At 36.8% G+C, this 22,277-nt stretch overlaps 1 protein-coding gene across 2 annotated transcripts in view; it reads right to left on the reverse strand.

The window, feature by feature from the left end:
* WDR47 (WD repeat domain 47) overlaps positions 1–22,277 on the reverse strand; it is a 57,898-nt gene that overhangs the window by 24,608 nt on the left and 11,013 nt on the right. Inside the window, exons 1-6 of one of the 2 annotated variants that reach the window (XM_060026553.1) lie at positions 16,281–16,358; positions 15,294–15,460; positions 12,353–12,436; positions 8,412–8,496; positions 6,012–6,814; positions 1,416–1,539 (exon numbers count right to left, since the gene is read on the reverse strand). In XM_060026553.1, the coding sequence (XP_059882536.1) occupies positions 1,416–1,539; positions 6,012–6,814; positions 8,412–8,496; positions 12,353–12,436; positions 15,294–15,460; positions 16,281–16,337 (1,320 nt within the window). In that variant the 5' untranslated portion in view covers positions 16,338–16,358. Of the gene's footprint in view, positions 1–1,415; positions 1,540–6,011; positions 6,815–8,411; positions 8,497–12,352; positions 12,437–15,293; positions 15,461–16,280; positions 16,359–22,277 lie in introns of those variants that run through there. The other variant, XM_060026562.1, reaches the window with a different exon arrangement.

A 22,277-nucleotide genomic window follows, 5' to 3' on the forward strand; every position in this document is an offset into this window, starting at 1 on the left:
TTGTTTTTCTTTGTCAGTCTAGCTAAGGGCTTGTCAATTTTATTGATCTTTTAAAAGAACCAACTTTTGGTTTTGTTGATTCCCTCTGTTGTTTTCCTTTTCTCTATTTTATTTCTCTCTCTTCTAATCTTTATTATTTCCTTCCTTCTGCTAGCTTTGGGTCTAGCTTGCTCTTCCTTTTCCTAGCTCTTCAAGGCATAAAATTAGGTTATTGATTTGAGATCTTTCTTCTTTTTTAATGTAAGCATTTGCAGCTATAAATTTCTCCCTGAGCACTGCTTTTGCTGCATTCCATAATTTTGTTGTATATTTGGTATGTTGTACTCATTTTCAGTAGTCTCTAAGTATTTTCTAATTTCCCTTGTGATTTCTTCTTTGATCCAGTGGTTGTTTAAGAGTGTGTTGATTAATTTTTACAAATTTTGGATTTAAAAATTTTCCTTCTGTTATCAATTTCTAGCTTCATTCCACTGTGGTCAGAGGAGATACTTTACATGATTTCAGATCTTTTAAAAGTTATTGAGACTTGTTTTGCGTCCTAACACATGGTCTATCCTGAAGAACACTGCACGTGCACTGGAGAAGAATGTGTATTCTACTATTGTTGAGTGTTCTATAGATGTCTATTACGTCCAGTTGGTTTACAGTGTTGTTCAAGTCCTCTATATCCTTACTGATCTTCTGTTAAATGTTCTATCCATTACTGCAAGTGGGGTATTGATGTCTCCAACTATTATTGCAGAACTATTTCTCCCTTCAGCTCTGCCAATGTTTGCCTCATATATTTCGGGATTCTGTTGTTTTGTGCATATCCATATGTACTTTTAAGAAAAATTTTTCTACTTCATTCTAAATATTTAGTCAAAACCAAAAAAACTTATTCAACTTATTAAACCTACCTACTCACTCCTTATAAGTGGGGATAATATATATAAGATAAAATTTACACCCTATTTCACAGTACAATTTCCTTCCCAAAGCACCACAGAAAAATAATCTGGAACTCTAAAGGCTTAGATAAAGTATTATTCTATATTATAAATGTCACAATTTCTTGCTCATTAAATCTAATTAGCAAAATACAGAGCATATATCTTAAAAATACAAGCTGTCCGCATTTACTGCAAGTTCAATTACATGAGTGCTCAAACATGTAGGAGCAATGTCAACTGTGATATTTTAAATTGTTAATAAATCCATCCATTAAAAATGCTCCAAAATATACAGTGATAACTAAAAATACTATAAATTCTTAAGGAAGAGGGGAGAAAATGATCTAATAAATAAGAAAATCTAGATATTCTCTCTCCTACTCTCAAATATCAGACAATTCTTTTTAAATTCTATCCAAGCAAATAGTATTACTTCTTACAAAGAGAATAACTCTAAAAGACTCGAGGTGTAGTAAATATTACCTCATTTTTTTCTTGCTTAGCTGGTCCTGAATTCTGTGCTCCATTTGCAGGCTCTTTTTCTGAAACTGAACTCTGGCCCAGGATTTCACTGCTGATAGGCCGCTGTGCCTCGACAGGTGTATCACTTCAGGGCAAAAAAACAAAAAGGAAGAGGTAGGGGTAAAGAAAAACATATTGTAGTTAGAGAAATTTTATTTTAAAAAGTGAATATTTAGCCTAAGTGTTTATCAAATGCACAAAAACAGATTTTTAAATTTTACTTTCTTCTCTATTTTTTTTTTTTTTTTTTTTTGTGGTATGCGGGCCTCTCACTGCTGTGGCCTCTCCCGCTGCGAAGCACAGGCTCCGGACGCGCAGGCCCAGCGGCCATGGCCCACGGGCCCAGCCACTCCACGGCATGTGGGATCCTCCCAGACCGGGGCACGAACCCGCGTCCCCCTGCATTGGCAGGCAGACTCTCAACCACTGCGCCACCAAGGAAGCCCACCTTCTTCTCTTAAGTACACTATGTAAGGGATTTTTTAAAATAGAATGTGCTTATAATGGAAGAGCACTGGATTATTAAGCAAGGACGGTAGGGGCTCCCATCTAAAATAATGTGTGTGACCTTGGGAAAATCACTTACATTCTCTGTGGCTCAGCTTCACCTACGAATTAATAGGTTAGATGACCTAAGGCCTACACTCTCTTAAAGAACTCTTAATCTGTTATTTTGTTATCCAAACATCAATTTTCTTTCCTCTAATATATTTCAATAAAATTTTAAGAATAGTTGAGATTTTATTAAAAGGCTTTCTTTGATTTGCACTTAACACAAAAGCTAAACATACCTCTTTCAAATTAAAAAAAATTTATACTAATTATTTTTATTTATTTATTTAAAATTTATTTTATTTTTGGCTGTATTGAGTCTTTGTTGCTGCGCGCAGGCTTTCTCTAGTTGCAGCGAGCGGGGGCTGCTCTTCATTGCAGTGTGTGGGCTTCTCATTGCAGTGGCTTCTCTTGTTGCAGAGCACAGGCTCTAGGCGTGCAGGCTTCAGTAGTTGTGGCACACGGGCTCAGTAGTTGTGGCTCATAGGCTCTAGAGCTCAGGCTCAGTAGTTGTGGCGCACTGGCTTAGTTGCTCCACGGCATGTGGGATCTTCCCGGACCAGGGCTTCAACCGTGTCCCCTTCATTGGCAGGCGGATTCTTAACCACTGCACCAGGGGAAGTCCTCAAATATTTTTAATGTATACTAATTAGTAAGCTTGATGTCTTATGTCAGGTTGTTCCTAACAGTCTTCTAAAATACTAGCAATTTCTACTTTCATATTTATGCTGTTCAAAGTTTTTAATAACTAAGATTATCCAAAGATGACAAATACCACATTCACACAGATTACCTATCAGTAAAAGGCACCATAGGAACAAGTACAAAAGTAAAGTGATTTTTGTCTTCAATGAATTTGATTAGGAGATGACTTCCTAATGGCCTCTCCAGGCAGAAGTATGTAAGACATATCAAAATATAGGTCTAGGGTTTAGGAAAGCAGAGCTAGACAGTCATCTTCACAAAGGCACCATTAGTTAGCAGCCTAGTAGTCTTAAGTACCTAAACATACATACACACACATGCACCCTGAGGAGGAAGTAGAAAGACCTGGGAAGAGTTTTCAGCTATCAGACTGTGCTGTAAGCTGCTAGTGACCATAGGAAGCCCCATTTTAGTCCATAAATTGAATTTGTAAGAGTTATTAACTGTATAGAGATAGAATAAAACAACCTTTATAAAGTAACATTTGATTTAATTTTGCAATTTATACAGCACTTCCACATGCATTATCTCACTTAACTTGCACAATAACCTGTAAAATAGGTTAAAACTCCCATTTCACACATGAAGAAACAGACTCAAAAAAGTCATTTTCCCAAAAATACACAGTAAATAAAGCTAGAACTTGAATCCAGGTCTTCAGACTCCAAATCCAATGCTGGCACATGTATGCGAATAGATCTTTTTCCTGCCATTTAATTTTGAGACCATTATATTGTATAGTCACAGCCTGTGTATTTCAACTGATTTTTATTCCTTTTTTATTTTGAGTTGGTTTCTGTTCGAGTGAAAAGATATCCTTCAAAATACCACACACTCTTTTATAAACTTTTCTTCTGTGTTTTATCTTCTTCTTCACCATAGTAACTCAATCATACCCTGGGGATGCAGCACAGTGCTAGCACAGAGAAAACAATCAAATATTTTTAAATGAATACTGACTTCAAATTACCACAAGCAGGAGTTTCTTTATGCTGCATTTTAACATAACTGATCTGAGCTTTCCAATATTTTTTAATTACACCTAAAATATTCTTTAAAACCAGGTAAACTTTTTTCCAAAGTAAATTTTTATACTTTATCCACAGCACAATAGCTCTCCCATAGTATGTTATTAGTAGCCCTTTTGACACACTGTACTTTCCAAGGGTATGGACCCTGAACAGGGGAAATTTATATTTATTAAGCACTAGGCACATGTTTACCACTCTGCAAGTCAACACTCTATTTTATAGAGGAGGTCACTGAGGCTCAGAGAGTAACCATCCCAAGATCACACAGCTAGAAAATGGCAAGGCTACAGTTCAAACCCAAGTCTGACTCCAAAGACCATGTTCTACACTGCTTTGTCCCATAAGTTTTCCAATTTCAGAGACATGACAGATGTTTTCTGGGTTATTACTACTGCTCAGCTAAAAACACATATATTACTTACCTTTTGACATGTCACGTTTTACCCCACTGTTTATTCTATAATGGTCTAATAACTTATATTCCACTTCTTTCCATCTTTATTCAGTCATTCCTCAATTTATAGTACTTTCTTTACATAGGGAATAGCACATGTAGAGTCAAATTTGCCTGGATTTTTGTGTGTCTTTTTTCTTTATAAAGACAATCCCACTGGTGCACAATTCAAAACATGCTATTCATTTTATCAACCAAGAATATCCTATCATCTCATGTACTCAGAAGAATATCAGCAGTTCCCCCAGAACTGAAGCCCAGCATCCCAGACAATGAGAATTTTCTCTAAGGGGATCAGAAAGTCCAAGAAAACTTTAAGATAGTCTCTACCAATGCTCAAGATTCTCTATTCCTTTAGGATTTAGATAATAGGATGCTCTTACATTAAATTATATTCATTCGTTTTTATCACTAGATATCATCTTAATCTTTCAAATATAAAATACAGAGCAATAAGATGCCTTAGGAAGTCACCCTAGGCTTTGGGAAGTCCCTCACTTAACTGATCCCAGAATCCTCTCCTCTCTTTAAAGAACATTAAAAAAAATCACACCCACCCACCCCAACAATCTCACAGCAACTTAACAGAAAATGCTTCCATAAATATTTATCCTGTAATTCTTGTGCCTTAACCCTTAACTAAAGATCTCCTCCTGTTTTAATTAGAAATAGAAATTCCAAGTCCAGTGCTCCTTCTTCAATAAAGAATGCCTCCAACTCTCCTATATGAATAGTAAAAGGTTTAGGTTTAGTTTTTGTGCTTTTAATAAACTTATTGCAGTCGATAGTAATACTTCATAGCATCAACTCTGAGTATAGGAAACCAGGATGTGTCCCCAGTAGGTTTCCTGGAAAATGGAGGCAGGAAGTTTCCTAAGCCTTGAAATAAAGAACTGCTAATCAGGAAATTATTATTTCAAGCCAGGTTTGAAGGAAAAAGTGGTAGTTTTAATACTTAATTTTCTCATGTATGTATATAAAGAATTACTAAAAAATGATAAGTGGAAATAAACAGAGATTTTTATACATACATGTTCAATACAGTAATATTTACAGGAAACAGTCTACTCTCTTACAATAAGGAACTAGGTAAAATTATGATCCAGTCATACAATGGAATACTGCACACACCATTAATCACTGACCTCAATAAATGTTTAAAAATATGGGAGGGGCTTCCCTGGTGGCACAGTGGTTGAGAGTCCGCCTGCTGATGCAGGGGACACAGGTTCGTGCCCTGGTCAGGGAAGATCCCACATGCCGTGGAGCAGCTGGGCCCGTAAGCCATGGCCACTGAGCCTGCGGTTCCGGAGCCTGTGCTCCACAACGGGAGAGGCCACAACAGCGAGAGGCCCGCGTACCGCAAAAAAAGAAAAATATATGGGAAAACATCATGATTTATCAAGTGAAAAAAGCAAATTATATGAAAATATATATAGCACCTTCTCAATTTTTAAAAATGTATTCATTGGAAAAATGTTGGTCATCTAAGCGCAAGATTGTGTGGGATTTTAATTCTCTTATTGATATCCTTCCATATTTTCCAAAATTTCTTCAATGCACATGTACTGCCTTTATAACCAGCAAAATGATAATACGGGATACAAAAATAAAGGTTTTCCCTGATAACTCTAATTATCAAAATTTTTAAAACGCCTTATAAATAAAGTTTTAAAGACTAACTTTCAACTAAATGGACTTGAACATTTAGAAAACACACACACACACACACACACACACACACACACACACACACCCCAATTAGATTATCTCACACTTGTGGAGATCTCCCAATTTTCATGAGCAAATACTTACCGTTCAGGGGATTCTTCATAAATACTGTGACATTCTGTATTCTCAAGCATAAGACTTCTACTGAGGTTTTGTACCCCTGGATAATGGAAGTTAGCAAAGGAGTGTGACATTGGAGAAGTTTTGTTCCCAAGGTCTGAAATTCTCTTATCATGACTGGTTAGTCCACAAGTGAGGCCATCTAAAGCAGGATTCAGAGAGCGGGTCATATAGGCATCAGCTGATTGAGGCCTTCTCAATGGAGATGATGGATAGGGAGAAAGTTTGCTGATAAGAGGAGTCAAAAGATCAGCATATGCAGCTTTTGTGGGTTTCAGAAGTTTGTCAACATGAATATTAAGCATTTTCTGTTCAAAAGCACAAGAGAAGACCGAAGATGGGAGATTCTGAAGCCATGACAATAAACTCAGATCCAAATCATCACAACCATTACCACATAAGAGGTCGATACCAAGTAGTACTTCACTTTCTGTAATTTCTTCTCCAGTTGCTTTACTTTGACAAAATTCTACACAGCATTCATAAAGTAGGCCCTTCATTACAAGCTGAAATAAACGATTGTTACTTGCTTTAAAACCAGCCTCACTTAGCTTCCTATCAGCAGGGATGAATTCTGCAACCATGACACAAGCCTCTTCAAAACAGTGAACTCGTGCAGTGCTGGGATTCCAGTCCTTAAATTCAGCATGATTGGTCAGACGAGGCAAAGTCAAAAGCAAACAGAGCTTGCTGTAATCATCTTTAGAAGGACAGTACTCTTCTAGGGCATGTAAACATTGCACAGCTTCTTGCATGGTAAATTCCAGCTGTAAGAAAAATATAAGTGATTGCTATAAAGAGAGATGCTATGAGATATGAAAACAATGAGAGTATTTTATTCAAATATAAAGACACTTTACGAACTTTCACAAACTGTTCAATTGCAAAAGGATAAACTCATGTCACAGAATACTCATATAATTGTGGGCTATTTAACAAGTTTCAAGTCAGGAACCAAAATGTTTTTTACTCCTAAAATAAAGATTTTAAAATTTGGTTATTAGCACATTAAACTTTTACCTATAAAAAAAGTGTTGTAATTCAGACTTAATACTATCATTTTCAAATGTATAATTTTTTAAGAGTAAGGATAATTAAGTTTTCTAGCAATGAAACTGAAGCATGCCAAAATTCAATTATTTATTATAGCTTGCTATCACTCCAGCTTACTCAAAAAGCAAAAGAGCCATCCTCAAACTTACCTTAGGACAAATGTGTGTGGGGAGAGAAAGCAAATCAAGAAAGGGAACACCTACAGTTCATTTCTACAAAAACAGTGCAGAGACAGAACAAAAGGAAGCTTAGCTGAAAAACAAATTACAATAATTTGTATAGTGAATATTATCTTAGTATCATAAGCTTTTGATGATGTAAGGAACCTTAGAGCTTGCATAGCACAGCTTCTATATCTTACCTGTGGGAAAAGTTAGGGTGCAGATTTAACCTATGTAATTCAGTTGGTTAGTGACAAAGACAGAATAAAAATTCTTATTGACTAATATTCCAGTGTTCTTTCCACTTTTTTCTTTTTTTTGGCCACAACATGCAGCACGCAGAATCTTAGTTCCCCGACCAGGGATCAAACCCGTGACCCCTGCAGTGGAAGCATGGAGTCTTAACCACTGGACTACCAGGGAAGTCCTTCTTTCCACTTTTAAACATCATTATCTGCAAACATTTCTCTATTATTTCAATGATTACTTACTGGCACTTAATAAAAGTTTCTTTGGTTTTGGATGCGACAATACTAGTATTAAAACTTTAAAAGTATCTCTCTAATCAAAAAGAATTTAATATCATTAAATCTAAATTGTTATTAAAAGTACACATTGTACTAAAAAAACACCTTTGGGGAATTCCCTGGCTGTCCAGTGGTTAGGGCTCTGTGCTTTCACTGCTGAGGCCCAGGTTCAATCCCTGGTCAGGGAACTAAGATTCTACAAGCTGCACTGCGCAGCCAAAAAAAAAAAAAAAAAAGAGTTAAAAAACACACCTCTGGATCAAAGAAAGTACTGAAAAGACAGAAAGAGGAAGTAAACATAATCCACTTCTGGGATAAGAAAAGAAGCAATGATGTAGAGTCATCAAGTCAAACATCTTTTGCTATCTATATCACCTTAAACAAGAGGGGAGCACACACTCTCCAACCAGACAGCCACTCATTTATCATCTTTGCCTAAATCACACAACAAATTCAGAAGCACTACAGACTGAAAGTACTACATCTGCAAAAGAGCAGATCTTGCCCCACACCCGCTCATAAAAACTTTGAAAACTCATGATACTAATCTTTTGCTTTAGTGAATAGAATACTTATGACTGAAACAAGACTGTGGAGCAAACCTTTAGGAATAAAAATCTTACATGCTGGGGCTCATCTTCTGCTGACATTGCGTTGTTAACACATAAAGCTTCTAAAAACTTCTGCTTCAGGATAATATAACGAAACCTGTGAAAAATAAAATATGAAACATTAAAATGATTAAAATCTGAATTATAACAATGTCGAAGACAAGAAATGAGACTCAAGTTCCTAAAGCAAAACAGGCCAAGTTTTTCTTATAGGACTAATTATTTCTTTAAAAAAAGACTTTAAAAAATTAATTTTCCAATGTCTCATAAATCAAATATACTTATAAGTTACTGTAAGTAGCTTTCCTTTCAGAAAATTCTTTAATTATTTTACAAAGCTGATCACACTGAAGCCATAATTAAAATAATTTCAGCAGCAAGTAATCACAATTTAATACTCAAAGGAAGGATTTCTATTTGCAATATTAATTCTAAGCAATCAAGTTTTCATGGAAGATGTCAAATGTCACCTAATATGAAATCAAAATTCTTTATATTACAAATATTTTATTTCCCAAGATATGTCCTCTTTTCTTTTCAAACATGAGAAAGGTCTAATAAAAATAGAGCTGAAAGGATAGGAAGGAATGAACAACATTGCTAAAAAACCATAAGATAACTGTAGACTTAAAACTTTTTAAAAGGGATTTTTCAGAGAGGGGAAGGGAGTGTCTACATGACTTCTCTATGGATCAAAACATGTTGAATGCCTTAAGCACTTTAAAGAAAAGTGTTTCTAAGGGCTGAAAGAAAATAATAATGAACTTCACAGTCATTCTTTCAACCACTGTTGTAACAGCAAATATGTGTCCAATAAAACAAAATCCCTGCCTTCAGGAAGAGGGTCATCTAATGGAAGCAACCCAAGTACCCATCAACAGATGATTGGAGTAAGTAGCTGTGGTGCATTATGTGCATGTGTACACACATACACACACAACGAACTATTACTCAGCCATAAAAAAGAACAAAATAATGCAATTTGCAGCAACATGGATGGACTTAGAGATTGTCATACTGAGTGAAGTAAGTCAGACAGAAAAGGACAAATATCATATGATATCGCTTATATGTGGAATCTAAAAAGTGGTACAAATGAACTTATTTACAAAATAGAAATAGAGTTACAGATGTGGAAAACAAACTTATGGTTAACGGGGGGAAGGGGACGAGGGATAAATTGGGAGATTGGGATTGACATATACACACTACTCTATATGAAATAAATAACTAATAAAGACCTACTGTATAGCACAGGAAACTCTACTTAATACTCTGTGATGACCTACATGGGAAAAGAATCTAAAAAAGAGTGGATATATGTATAACTGAATCACTTTGCTGTACACCTGAAACTAACACAACATTGTAAATCAATTATACTTCAATAAAAAATTTTTTAAAAGTCACACAAGGAAGCAGAAAAAGAACGAAATATTGCCATCTACAAAAACATGGATGAACCTAGAGAATATTGTGCTTACTGAAATAAGTCAGACAAAGAAAGACAAATACTATATGATAACACATGTAGAATCTAAAAAATAATACAAATGAACATATATACAAAACCGAAACAGACTCACAGACACAGAAAACAAACTTGTGGTTACCAAAATGGGGGGTGGGGGGTGGGGAGGGATAAGTTAGGGGTATGAGATTAACAAAGGCAAACTACTATACATAAAATAGGTAAGCAACAAGGATTAACTATATAGCACAGAGAATTATACCCAATATCTTGTAATAACCTATAATGGAATATAATCTGCAAAAATATTGAAACGCCATGCTGTGTACCTGAAACTAACACAATATTATAAATCAACTATACTTCAATTTTTTTAAAAAAAGAAGAGGGTCATCTAATAAATTGCATGAAATATGTATAGGATTCAGCAAGATTTCAAAGGAGTATGAAACAGGTCTACCAGAAATAGTGAGGGTCTTACAAGAAATGACTCTTGGAAGATGATCAAGAATGTGCTATGTAAAGGCAGGAGATGATGTAAGAAACAGTATCCCAGATAAATGAAGAATGTATAAAAGCAAAGAGGGGGCGCTTCCCTGGTGGTGCAGTGGTTGAGAGTCCACCTGCCAATGCAGGGGACATGGGTTCATGCCCCAGTCCGGGAAGATCCCACATGCCACGGAGCGGCTGGGCCTGTGAGCCATGGCTGCTGAGCCTGCACGTCCGGAGCCTGTTCTCCGCAACAGGAGAGGCCCGTGAACCACAAAAAAAAAAAAAAAAAAAAAAGGCAAAGAGGTATCAAATAGCATGGTTTATGGAGAATCAGAAACTAATATGAGGTTCCACTTCTGATAATGGTGGAGTAACTTGTACCTGGCTAACCTTTCTGCAAATAACAAACCCTAGATTAAATACAAAAAATATTTGAAAGCACTGAAGAAAAAAAAAAAGCTGGCATAACTAGAGGGAAGTCAATCCTTGAAAAAGGGAACTTTAGGGGGTGAGACTGAAGGGTATAAGGCCTTCCAGCTGAGAGCACTCCCCAGTCCACACAGTGTGAGCTAGAACTCAGGCAGAAAGCTGCAGTTTTACAGGCTTTGGAGAAGTCAGGCTTTTGAGAAGTTCGGCTGCCAGAACAGCTGAAAAGTGGTGGGCAGGTTTCATTTTTTTCCAAAACAAGAGGAAACCACAATGAAAAATACACCAAAATCTACTGTATAAACTGTGCCTAAATCCTTGGTCATCCCTAAAACTGAAGATGCAAGGGAGACTCCAAAGAGCCCAGGGAAAGCAACAGATTGAAGGCTAAATAACTGAGCAGAGATTTCATCTGGTGTCCACTAGGTGAGGGACAGAGTTTGCATTCTGAAGTACAACAAAGTAAACTCCCTGCATGAATAAAAATCAATACCTTCCAAAGGAAGATAACAGAAATCCAGAGTTTCAACAATGAATCCCAATGTGCAAAATACATTAAAAAATGACTAGACGTGAAAAAAAGTGACTCATAGTTAAGAGAAAATGCAATCAATAGAAACTGAGCCTGATATAACCTAAAAGTTGGAATTAGCAAATAAGGACTATTGGTGAACAAGCAGTTACTAAAAATATGTTCAAGGGCTTTTTGGGAAGTACAGTCACAATGAACAAACAGATAGGAATATCTCAGAGAAAAATTATAAATAAAAGTAAATTCTGCAACCAAAAAGTACAATATCTGAAATGAAAAATTCATTATTTATGAGCAGATTGCTAATAACTCAAGAAAGTGTCAATAAATATTGAAGGTAAATCAAAAGAAATAATCCAGACTGAAGAATACACAGAAAAAATGTTTTTTTTAAAAAAGGAACAAAGCCTCAAAACTGTGGAACAATATCAATCTGTCTAATATTGTATACTTAGAAGGAGAAAAAGGGGCAGAAAAAATTTTTGAAGATATAACTGCCAAAAACTTCCCAAACTTGATGAAAGACATAAACTTATAGATCCAAAAAGCTCAGCAAACCCCAAGCAGGAAAAAATACAAATAAATCACACTTAGGCACATCAAAATCAAACTGCTGAAAACTAATGACAAGGAGAAAATCTTGAAGGCAGCCAGTAGAAGAAGAAAAAATAGAAAGAAAGAAACATTACATACAAGAGAATTAAGGATAACTGTTTGTCAGAAATAATGGAGGCCAGGAAACAATGGAATGACATCTTTAAATTCTTTGTACTATCATGACGAAACAACTGCTTCAGACATGGCCCTTGCGATGTTTTATATATAGACACTGTTGACTAAGGGGTTTATATATCAGATGTTCAACTAATTGAAGTACATGCAAGCTGTCCTCTAGAAGTTCTCCAACTCAATGGGATTGAGTGTACTATCTTCTAGGAAAGCTAAGTCTTGTTTTTAAATTTTTGTTTATTGTTTTGTTTTGCTCAACTTCTACCAATGATAAGACACTAAAAAATACAGATGAAATCTTACCTTTTTTTGTCAAATTTTTCCATACATTCTAGAGGCTGAATGAACTGAAGAACTTCATCCCATTGACCATCAAGGATTAGCTGCCTATATAAAGAAAAATCCACACATGCTATCAAATTTGTGTTACACTAATTAAAAGCAGAAGAGATGACAAGATAGCATTAGAACTTCACAAAGCAGGTAATGAGAATAACATTTTACTTGGTTTCTCAACCACTATAATAAACTTCCTCACAACTTATGTGTAACAACATATGCTATATGAGAAGAATTTGTGAATCTGCACCCACTCCTCATTCTAAAATTTTTTTTTACCTATGTAAAAACATTGAACTAAGTCTAAAAGTTTCTTTATTTCCCCACTAATCTTATAGTTTAAAGTTATTCTGTATTACTTAGGGGCCAGTGTGTTGGTATGTTCCAGTCTCACTAAGTCATTGGTTCTCAACTGGGTGCAGTTTTGCCCCCTGGAGAAATCTGGCACTGTCTGGGGACATTTTTGGTTGTCACAACTAGGGTGCGACTGGCATCTTCAGGGTATAGGTCAGAAGTGCTGCTAAACACCCTACAATGCACAGGAAAACCCCCACACTCACACAACAAAGAACCATCTGGCCCAAAATGTTAACAGTACTGAGGTTGAAAACCCTGCTCTAAACTGTGAATTCAACATCTTTGAGGCATTTAACACTAGAGTTTATATTCTGAGAATGAAAATAGTAATGAATAATATCATATTTCATCCTACTTAAGTAGTCTACAGGAACTTCTAAAAGTTATAAGGCATTCAGATTACTGTTCTTTTATAAAAGTAATTTCCCTATTTATGCTTTTTTAGAACAGAAAATTTAAAAATAGGCAGGAAGTTTTCCAGAGTGGAGCCAGGGAGGGTGGGCGTTTAGGCTGCACCGACCCCTCAGCCCCCCTCCAGGAGACATTTCGAATCCAGGACATGTCGGGATTGAGGAGATACGAGGTAGCGCTGGAGGCTGAGGAGATCTACTGGGGCTGTTTCTACTTTTTCCCCTGGCTGCGCACGTGGTGGAGGGAGCGGAGCTCAGCGCACCCTCGGGAGCAGAAGCTGGAGCCTCTGCGGGGCCTGATGAGCTGTCTGTCAAGCAGACTGGGCACTGCTCCCCAGCGCTCCAGTCGCAGCCTCCCCCGCCGCACCCCCGCTGCCACTGCCCAGCCAGCCGGTGCATTAAAGATTTAAACCGAAAAAAAAAAAAATAGGCAGGGAAGATCTACAAAGGATTGCCAACTTTTGATTCGACAAAGAATGAATATTAATAAAAAGCAATCACAATATGTATCATAATCATTTTATAAAGGGACATTTTATTTTATTTTGTTTTTTAAAGGTTTTTTTAAAATTTATTTATTTTATTTATTTATTTTTGGCTGCATTGTGTCTTTGTTGCTATGCACAGGCTTTCTCTAGTTACGGTGTTGCGGTGCACGAGCTTCTCATTGAGGTGGCTTCTCTTGTTGCAGAGCACGGGCTCTAAGCGCACAGGCTTCAGGAGTTGTGGCTCACGGGCTCTGGAGTGCGGGCTCAGTAGTTGTGGCGCACGGGCTTAGTTGCTGCGCGGCATGTGGGATCTTCCCGGACCAGGGCTGGAACCCGTGTCCCCTGCATTGGCAGGCGGATTCTTAACCACTGCACCACCAGGGAAGCCCTAAAGGGACATTTTAATATTTCAAAAGTAAGAAGGACACAATTTCAAAGGCCGGCAGCCCTTTAAGATGAATACATTTAGTTTAATGAAAAACTTACTATCCTGTAATTTCACCTAAGACCAGTAAAACTTCATAACAAACCATCAGGTTTCTGCATGGGGATATCTGAGAGCCACTGCTAAATTCCAGAAGTAGCAATGGCAGAGCCCAAAGAATACTGCCTTAGTACTGGTTCCTGACTATATCGTTGACTAAGCTCCCTGGGGCTGAATGTCATTCATAATGTCAAATACAGGGAAGTGCAATGAGTTTAAATAAACTCTCCTAATAATAAAGCTTTTTAAAAAGCTCCTTCTTCATGAGTTAGAAACATTTCATTTCTTAAGGCTTTCCTAGCCACAAAATGCTACATATCCAAGAATCTGTACTTCTTATCAAGGACATTTGGTATCACATAAGCACAGAATACATTTCTGCCTGGAAATTTGGGTTTTTCTTTTTCAATCCAATTCAAGGAAGGATATATTTAGCTTTCCATTTTGGCAAACATGTTGACTCCCTTTTGCTCTGTAATTCCACTTCCAAGAATCTTGTTTTAAGGAAGTAATTCAAGATACAGAAATAGTCACATGTATGAAAGATGCTCAGTAGAGCATGTATTTAAGAAAAATTGCAATTTAATTGTCTAAAAATAGGGGAATCATTAGGAAATTAAGTAAATCGAAAATTTTCAAAGCATAAATTTGTAATCACATAGAGAATTCTTATAATGTTAATGGATAAAGCAGGATACAAAATTCTAAATGCAACAGAATTGTTTCTTTTTTTTCAATATGCACAGAAAATTATCAGTAGTATGTGTGGATGGTGGGCTGATTTTTCTTCTTTATTTTTCTATATTTTCTACAAAGAATATTTTATATAACGAGTATGTTTTACTTCTATAGCATAAAAAAGGTATTTCAGAAATATTTTTTTAACTTTACAGAGTCTCTGATTTCTTAATCAAATATTTTTTATGATGATGCCACAAACACAATAGAGTTGTGACTCTTTTTAATGAATCTCTGGATCTTACTCCTGAAAACATTCTACAGAAAACTTTGTTTTGTAAACGTTCTTTATAAAAATAAACATTTAAAAAACTATACTTTGTTTTTTCATAATTACAAAGGTCTATCCATACTGTATCTATTATCTTATTAATACTTAACATTTCTTGGAATGAGCTACAAACCTCACAGTGCTAATGAAATCATACCTCAGGAAAAGCATATCATCTGAAAATAGGCCATTTATGACTCCACTTTCCTTCTCAAGGGCCAACATACTAATGTGAAGCTTCTTTGAATTCAAGAAGTCTAAAATTAGCTTAATGATTTCAACCTCTTTTACATTCACTGTTTCTTCAGCTGTCATGTTGATAACCTAAATATTAAACAGAACAAAAACAAAAATTAGTTCTATTATTTCTAAGCATTATTAACTATCTGAAAACTTCACATAACAAGTTTCTTGGAAGTATTTAATACAGTTATTCTAAGTGAAACTAATGTAATATTTGTCAAAACCAAGTCATTCTTTAAGGTGTGATATAGGAATGGCTATGATTTTAAGTCCTTATCTTTGAGAGATACACAATGGAATTACAGATTGATATGAAGTTTGTGATTTGCTTCAAAATAATACAAGCAGCAGCATGTGGGAGGAAGTAAAGATAAAACAATAATCACAACCATTAAAGTAGGATAATGGGTAATTGGAGGTTCATTATATTTGCTATGGTCTAAATGTTGGTCTCCTCCCAAAATTCTTATGTTGAAATCCTAACCCCTAAAGTGATGGTATTAGGAGGTGGGGAGCTTTGGGAGGTGATTAGGTAATGAGGGCAGAGCCCTCGTGATTGGGATTAGTGCCCTTATAAAAGAGACCACAGGGACTTCCCTAGCAGTCCAGTGGTTAAGACGCTGTGCTTCCACTGCAGGGGGCACAGGTTCGATCCCTGGGTCGGGGAACTAAGATCCCACATGCTGCGCGGCTTGGCCAAATAAAAAAAATTTTTTTAATAATAATCATACGCTGCGATCTATTGAAAGTCAGCCCTCGACACAAGGGTTTGTCGCTACCACCGCCGCCACGGTGGCGGCGGCGGGGCCCAGGAAAGCTCGGCGTCCGTTCCTTCCTTCCTCCCTCCCTCGCTCTCCGGACTCCCCCACCCAGCACCCCGCGGGCGGCGTCCTCGGCCCACCCTCGGCGGCTGCCCACCGTCTGCGCGATGGGAGCGGCGGCAGGTCCCGGCGCGCATGTTCCCGGACCGGCCCGCGCCGGTCTGTCGGGGGAGGCGCCCGTCCCGCCGAAGGAAAAGGGGGGCGAGAGGTCAGGGGGCGCCCCTGGCGGCGCCCCCCGGCCTCGGCGCGCCGCGCCTCCTCCCCACCCCGCCGTGGGCCTCGCCCACGGGCTGGACGGGGAAAGGGGGAGGCGGGTGCTGACCGAGAGGCGGGGGACGTCGCAGGGCGGCCCCGTGGGCCCCTTTCCCGGGGGGCCGTGGGGGCCGGAGGGGCGGCGGCACGCGCGCGCCGCCGAAGGCATCCGTGTCTGGGTCCTCCGCCACCCTCGGCGCAGGGGGTGGGCCGGGGTTCCCGGCCGCTCGCGGCCCTTGCGCTCTTCCTAAAAAAATCATCATCATCATCATCATCATCATAAAAAATAAAAGAGACCCCAGAAAGCTAGTTCGACTCTCTCCATGAGGATAAAATGTGAACTCAGCAGTCTGCAACCGGAAAGAGGGCTCTCACCAGAACGGAACTATGCTAGCACCCTTATCTCAGACTTCCAGCATCTATTGCAGAACTGTGAGCAATAAATTAATGCTATAAATAAACCACCTAGTCTATGGTATTCTGTTATAGCACCCCAAATGAACTAAGACAATATTATTCTGTCTACTCCTACATACGTTTAAAATTTGCCATAATAAAGAATATTTTAAAAAATCACTAATAACCAAACCATGTTTAGCTATGCCCTACACACTAATTCAATAAGCACTTACTGTCTTTTCTCTGTGATAGACACTGTCCTGTATAGTCAGGACACATTGGCTCTGTCCTTAAGAAACTTATAGAGTGTAGCAGCAACAAGTAAAATGTTGTACCCTATACTTTGGAACCAAACAAAACAAGGTTGGTTAAAATGTGCAACTTTAAGTCATATTGGTACTACCAACTTAAACATCAGTGATATTTCAGCTCTCTCAAATCCCTTCTCTCACTTGTAAGTCTGCAGTGATACAATTGAGCACACAGGTTAATTCATCAAGAATTAGAACTAGGAGGAATTCTGAAGATCATTAGATTAACACTCTCATTTTAAAGATGAGGCCACACAAGTTAAATGGCCTAAGTTGCTGCAGTTTTCAAATGTTCACGCTCAGAGCAGTACAAAAGACTACCAAGCTAAGCGGACTAGCTGCAAACAGACCTCATCAGATGAAACAGACTGTAAACGTATCTTTCTCACAGGACCAATTATCTTCTCACAGGACCTATCTTCAACCAAATTCACAGAAACATAAACATATGCATGTATGCACATGGGTTTATTTTTTGTCTACTATTTTGACAATTTATTTCTTCATAATGAGAAGTACAAACATCTAGCAGACTAGAATGTTCATCAGATGAATACATTTTCTCTCTTAGGTGGAGAAGGTGATAGAGTAAACAAGGGACAGAGCATGGAAAAATAATTATGATTCAAATACTTAATGACATCAGACTAAGCTAATCTCATACATCCATCTCCACAATAAGGACATGCCTACCTCAGGAAACAGACAACTCACAAATCTCTCTCCCCCAACAGGCCAGCCACCCAATTCCTCATGCTTTGGGTTTCCCTTTGCTATCTTCTGAGCTGACCACCCTTCTCTTCATAGACTTTGTCCAAAAGACTCTGTACAATAAAGTTAATGATATTTCCATTCAATAAATTCTGATCATATTTCAGAACTGTGTCTCTGAGATTAGCAATTTTAGCATTCCCCAAATCTTCAGATAATTCTTACTAGAAAAGAATGGCTTTTGCTAATTTAACTCTCAGAAAAATAATTGTAAACTCCCCTCGAATCTTAGAGGGCACTTCACTTAAATCACCATATACCAATCACACAACTTAATACAGAACTGAGACTATAATTTTCTAATGTTCAATACATCCAATGATATTAAACATTTTATAGGCCTCATTCAACATTCAGTCTAATACTAAGTAACTCTGGAGTTACTACGAATCTATGGCAATAGTCCCACAAGTTTCATGCTGCCATCATTTCTGATTAATAAAACCTAAGAGAAAAAGAAGTAGTATATTCTTACAGATACATATTTTACACTGACTTTATATCTAGAATTTGAATAGATACAAAAAATAGATCTTAATTACCCTAGAATTATTCAGGGTTTTAAAAAATTCATTTAAAAAATAAAAAATAATTCATTTAAAAAGATAAGTTTTAATTCTATACTGTAGAATCCCCAGTAGAAAAGTATGATATTTTAATCACCCAACCCAGAATTTTAACTCTTATAAACTTTACTGTTGCTGGATACAACATAAAACATAGACACATAACATAATGACTATATCTTAGAATTATTCTTTTGTAACCCACCCTGTGTTACTGAAACATTTGTAGAGGCTCCCAAAATCCTAACTATATAATTTAGAAATTAGATATGTATATATTTTTAAACATAACATAAAAGCATGATTCATTCTTTAATTTCCTTAAACTACTAATCACTACAAAGCTAGAATTTTTTGCTAATTCAGAGGAGTAGAATTCAATAATAAATGCCTCTTCCCCTCCCCTCAAGGGGACTACAAATCCAAAGTAAGATTTAACTAGCTTAGGAACCACTAAAATGATTTTTTAATCAGATGTACAGTATGTAATAGGTGTTATAAATTAACACTTATTAACTTAAGAAGCAAAAACATCAATGAAGAAATGTCTCTTAAAAAGTACAGAGTAGATGCTTTTGTTTGCAACTGTTCTAACAGCTATTCAAGGGAATTCCCTGGCGGTCCAGTGGTTAGGACACTGTGCTTTCACTGCCGAAGGCATGGGTTAGATCCCTGGTCTGGGAACTAAGATCCCACAAGCCACGTGATGCAGCCAAAAAAAAAAAAAAAAAAGAAGCCATTCAAAAGGATAAAGCTCTGGCCCTGATAACATCTTAGGTAGACCTGCCAGCCCATGGTACATGTGAACAATTACTCATCACGCACAATTTATATAGGACCAACAATAAAGTGTATTCCACTGAAAACAGAAAACAAAATGGGGGAGGAGGAATCAGAGTGTTTCAGTATTTCCGTATTAAATGATAGATTTACTGTAAAAAAAAATCACAGAAACATGAATGCTATGAATTTTCCTTTAAGAAATAAATGTTTACTTATATTCAATATCTGGACTAAGTGAGGTAAGGAAACAAGAGTTTTCTTTAAAAATAAATATATCTGGAAACCAGCTGGAAAGTGGTTAGTATTTTAGTACTAATATACAATTAACACCTACAGAAACTAAATTCCAGATGGTGTCTCTATATGGACTCCTGCTGATTACTGTCTTAGTGAATCAAGATTAGAAGAATGTATTAGAGGGCAAGAAATAAAATTATTTTTAGAAATCTAAGATTAAAGGTAAAATGTTAACAACAGATAAGAAAAAAAAGAATGGTAATAGAAATATATTGACTTCTATGTATATTTCCATACATAGATACGGAAAAAGTTTCATGAAAAATATATCAGTGGTAGCTTTCTAGCCAAATATAAATAGATATTTAAATGTTCCTTTGCAATGAGGTTCTTCTTCTACTTACTTACAATACAGATTAGAAAGGAAGAAAAATGCACAAGGCTAAGAATGATTCAGAAGCATAAGGCTGAGAATGATTCAGAAGCATAAGATTAAGGGAATTAAGGCACAGCCACTAAATATTTTATAATCAAGAAAAAAGTGCATAAAAAGGCTCCATTAATCCCCATCTCCATCCTAAACAATAAACACCACTTTCTTTCACCTTCCAAGAATTACAGAGTGCCTAACGCTGAACAATAGTCCTTTACCATTCCAGTTTACAGGCAAAAATGCAGATAAGGAAATGAAGTACTATGAAGCTTTTTCATAAAATATCAAACTGCAACATAAGACTATGGTACTTTTTCCTTAAAAAAAGAAAGAAAAAAAGAGTGAGAAAAAACTTGCTAGCTATCTCTTTAATAAAATAGCATTCCAAAAACTTATGTTGCTGCCAGATCATTTAATTGTAAATGTCTGGTCCTTCAGGAATATAAATGTGACACTGCAAGTTACAATTTCTATGGGCCTCAATTTCTTCATACATAAAATAAGAGGGTTAGTTTGGCTAATTTCTATGATTTCCCTTTAACTTTTATAATTTGTTTTAACTCACATTTCAGTAACAGGAAGTATATATTCTTAGGGGGAAATAGCAAGTCTGGAATAATCAGAAGTCTCTGATCCTTAGGTCAGTTTAATAAGAAGAAAGAAAATAGACTTGTTTTAGATCATTTAAGTAAACAAACAAAAGAAAAGCCCTTCTAACTGCAAGGCTCTGTCACGTCTGCTAATCGGCTAACATGGATGCAGTGTGTGTCCCTTCTTACTGTTGACAGCTGTTCTCTATTCATCAATTATTTTAATTTACCTTCTGGAACTGTGAATGATTTTTGGTGTGAAGAACAAATTATGTTTAAAGCAGGTGCAGCTTTATATAGCTATAAAAAGAAAAGAATCAATTAACATAAACAATATGTTGTGTATATGCATAAAATATCTCTGGAAAAAGACACAAGAAATTGATAAAAATGGCTGCCTCCAAGAGGGAAAACTGGATAATAAAGAATAGAAATGGAAGATTTTTCACTACATACCCTTTTGTACCTTGTCAATTTTGTACCATGTACAATTATTACCTATTCCAAAAAATTGAAATATTATACATGAAACATAAATAATGAATTTCCAATTGCAAAAAACTGGAAAGAACTAGAAATATAATGAATATAATGTATTCACTGTGTATATAATGAAGCAATAACATTTCAGTGTGATTTGTATTTCTTTTATAACCTGAGACCTCTTCTCAGATCAGATTCAAATATTATTTCAATCTTTCTTTATGAGATTAAAGTATTTGAATTGTTTGCATATTCGAACCCACAAGTATTTAAAAAACATACTTAATTACTAAAGTACTAAAAATGTGCAAGATAAGCAGACACAGGCTATATAATTGAGTCACATAAAAACCAGAAAAGGTGGACTTCCCTGGTGGCGCAGTGGTTAAGAATCCGCCTGCCAATCCAGGGGGAACAAACGGGTTCGAGCCCCGGTCCGGGAAGATTCCACATGCCGCGGAGCAACTAAGCCCATGCGCCACAACTACTGAGCCTGCCTGCCTAGAGCCTGCGCTCCGCAACAAGAGAAGCCACCACAATGAGAAGCCTGTGCACCACAACGAAGAGTAGCCCCTGCTCGTGGCAACTAGACAAAGCCCACGCTCAGCAACAAAGACCCAAAACAGCCAAAAATAAAAATAAATAAATTTATTTTTTAAAAAAACAGAAAAGATAAATTTAAAAATTGCTAAATTTGGCACTAAAAATGTAAAATGTAAATCTTCCATTTAACAGAAGTTGCCATAAAGTTAAAAGACAAGGGACAAACAAGGACCAAATACAATACATATAAACAGCTAAGTGATTATCATCTAGAACATAAAAATAGCATCTTCAAATCAATATCTCCCCCAAAATTCCAGTTGAACAATAAGCAAAAAATCCAGACAATTCACAGAATTACAAATAACCAAAGAATTTATGAGAAGACGTTCAACTTCACTAGTAATATTAAAGATACCATTTATGGAAAAATTTAAAAGACCTGATAATATATAGTGTTGGCAAGAGTGTAAATGCCCCTTCATATGCTGTGTTAAGACTATAAATTGGGACTTTTTTTTTTTTTTTTGCCTGTGTTGGGTCTTTGTTGCTGCACACAGGGTTTCTCTAGTTGCGGCGAGCGGGCTACTCTTCATTGTGGTGAAGGCTTCTCATTGTGGTGGCTTCTCTTATTGCAGAGCACAAGCTCTAGGCACATAGGCTTCAGTAGTTGCAGCACGCGGGCTCAGCAGTTGGGGCGTGCAGGCTC

This window comes from Delphinus delphis, chromosome 1 (genome assembly GCF_949987515.2).
Source record: "Delphinus delphis chromosome 1, mDelDel1.2, whole genome shotgun sequence".
Lineage (NCBI taxonomy): Eukaryota > Metazoa > Chordata > Mammalia > Artiodactyla > Delphinidae > Delphinus > Delphinus delphis.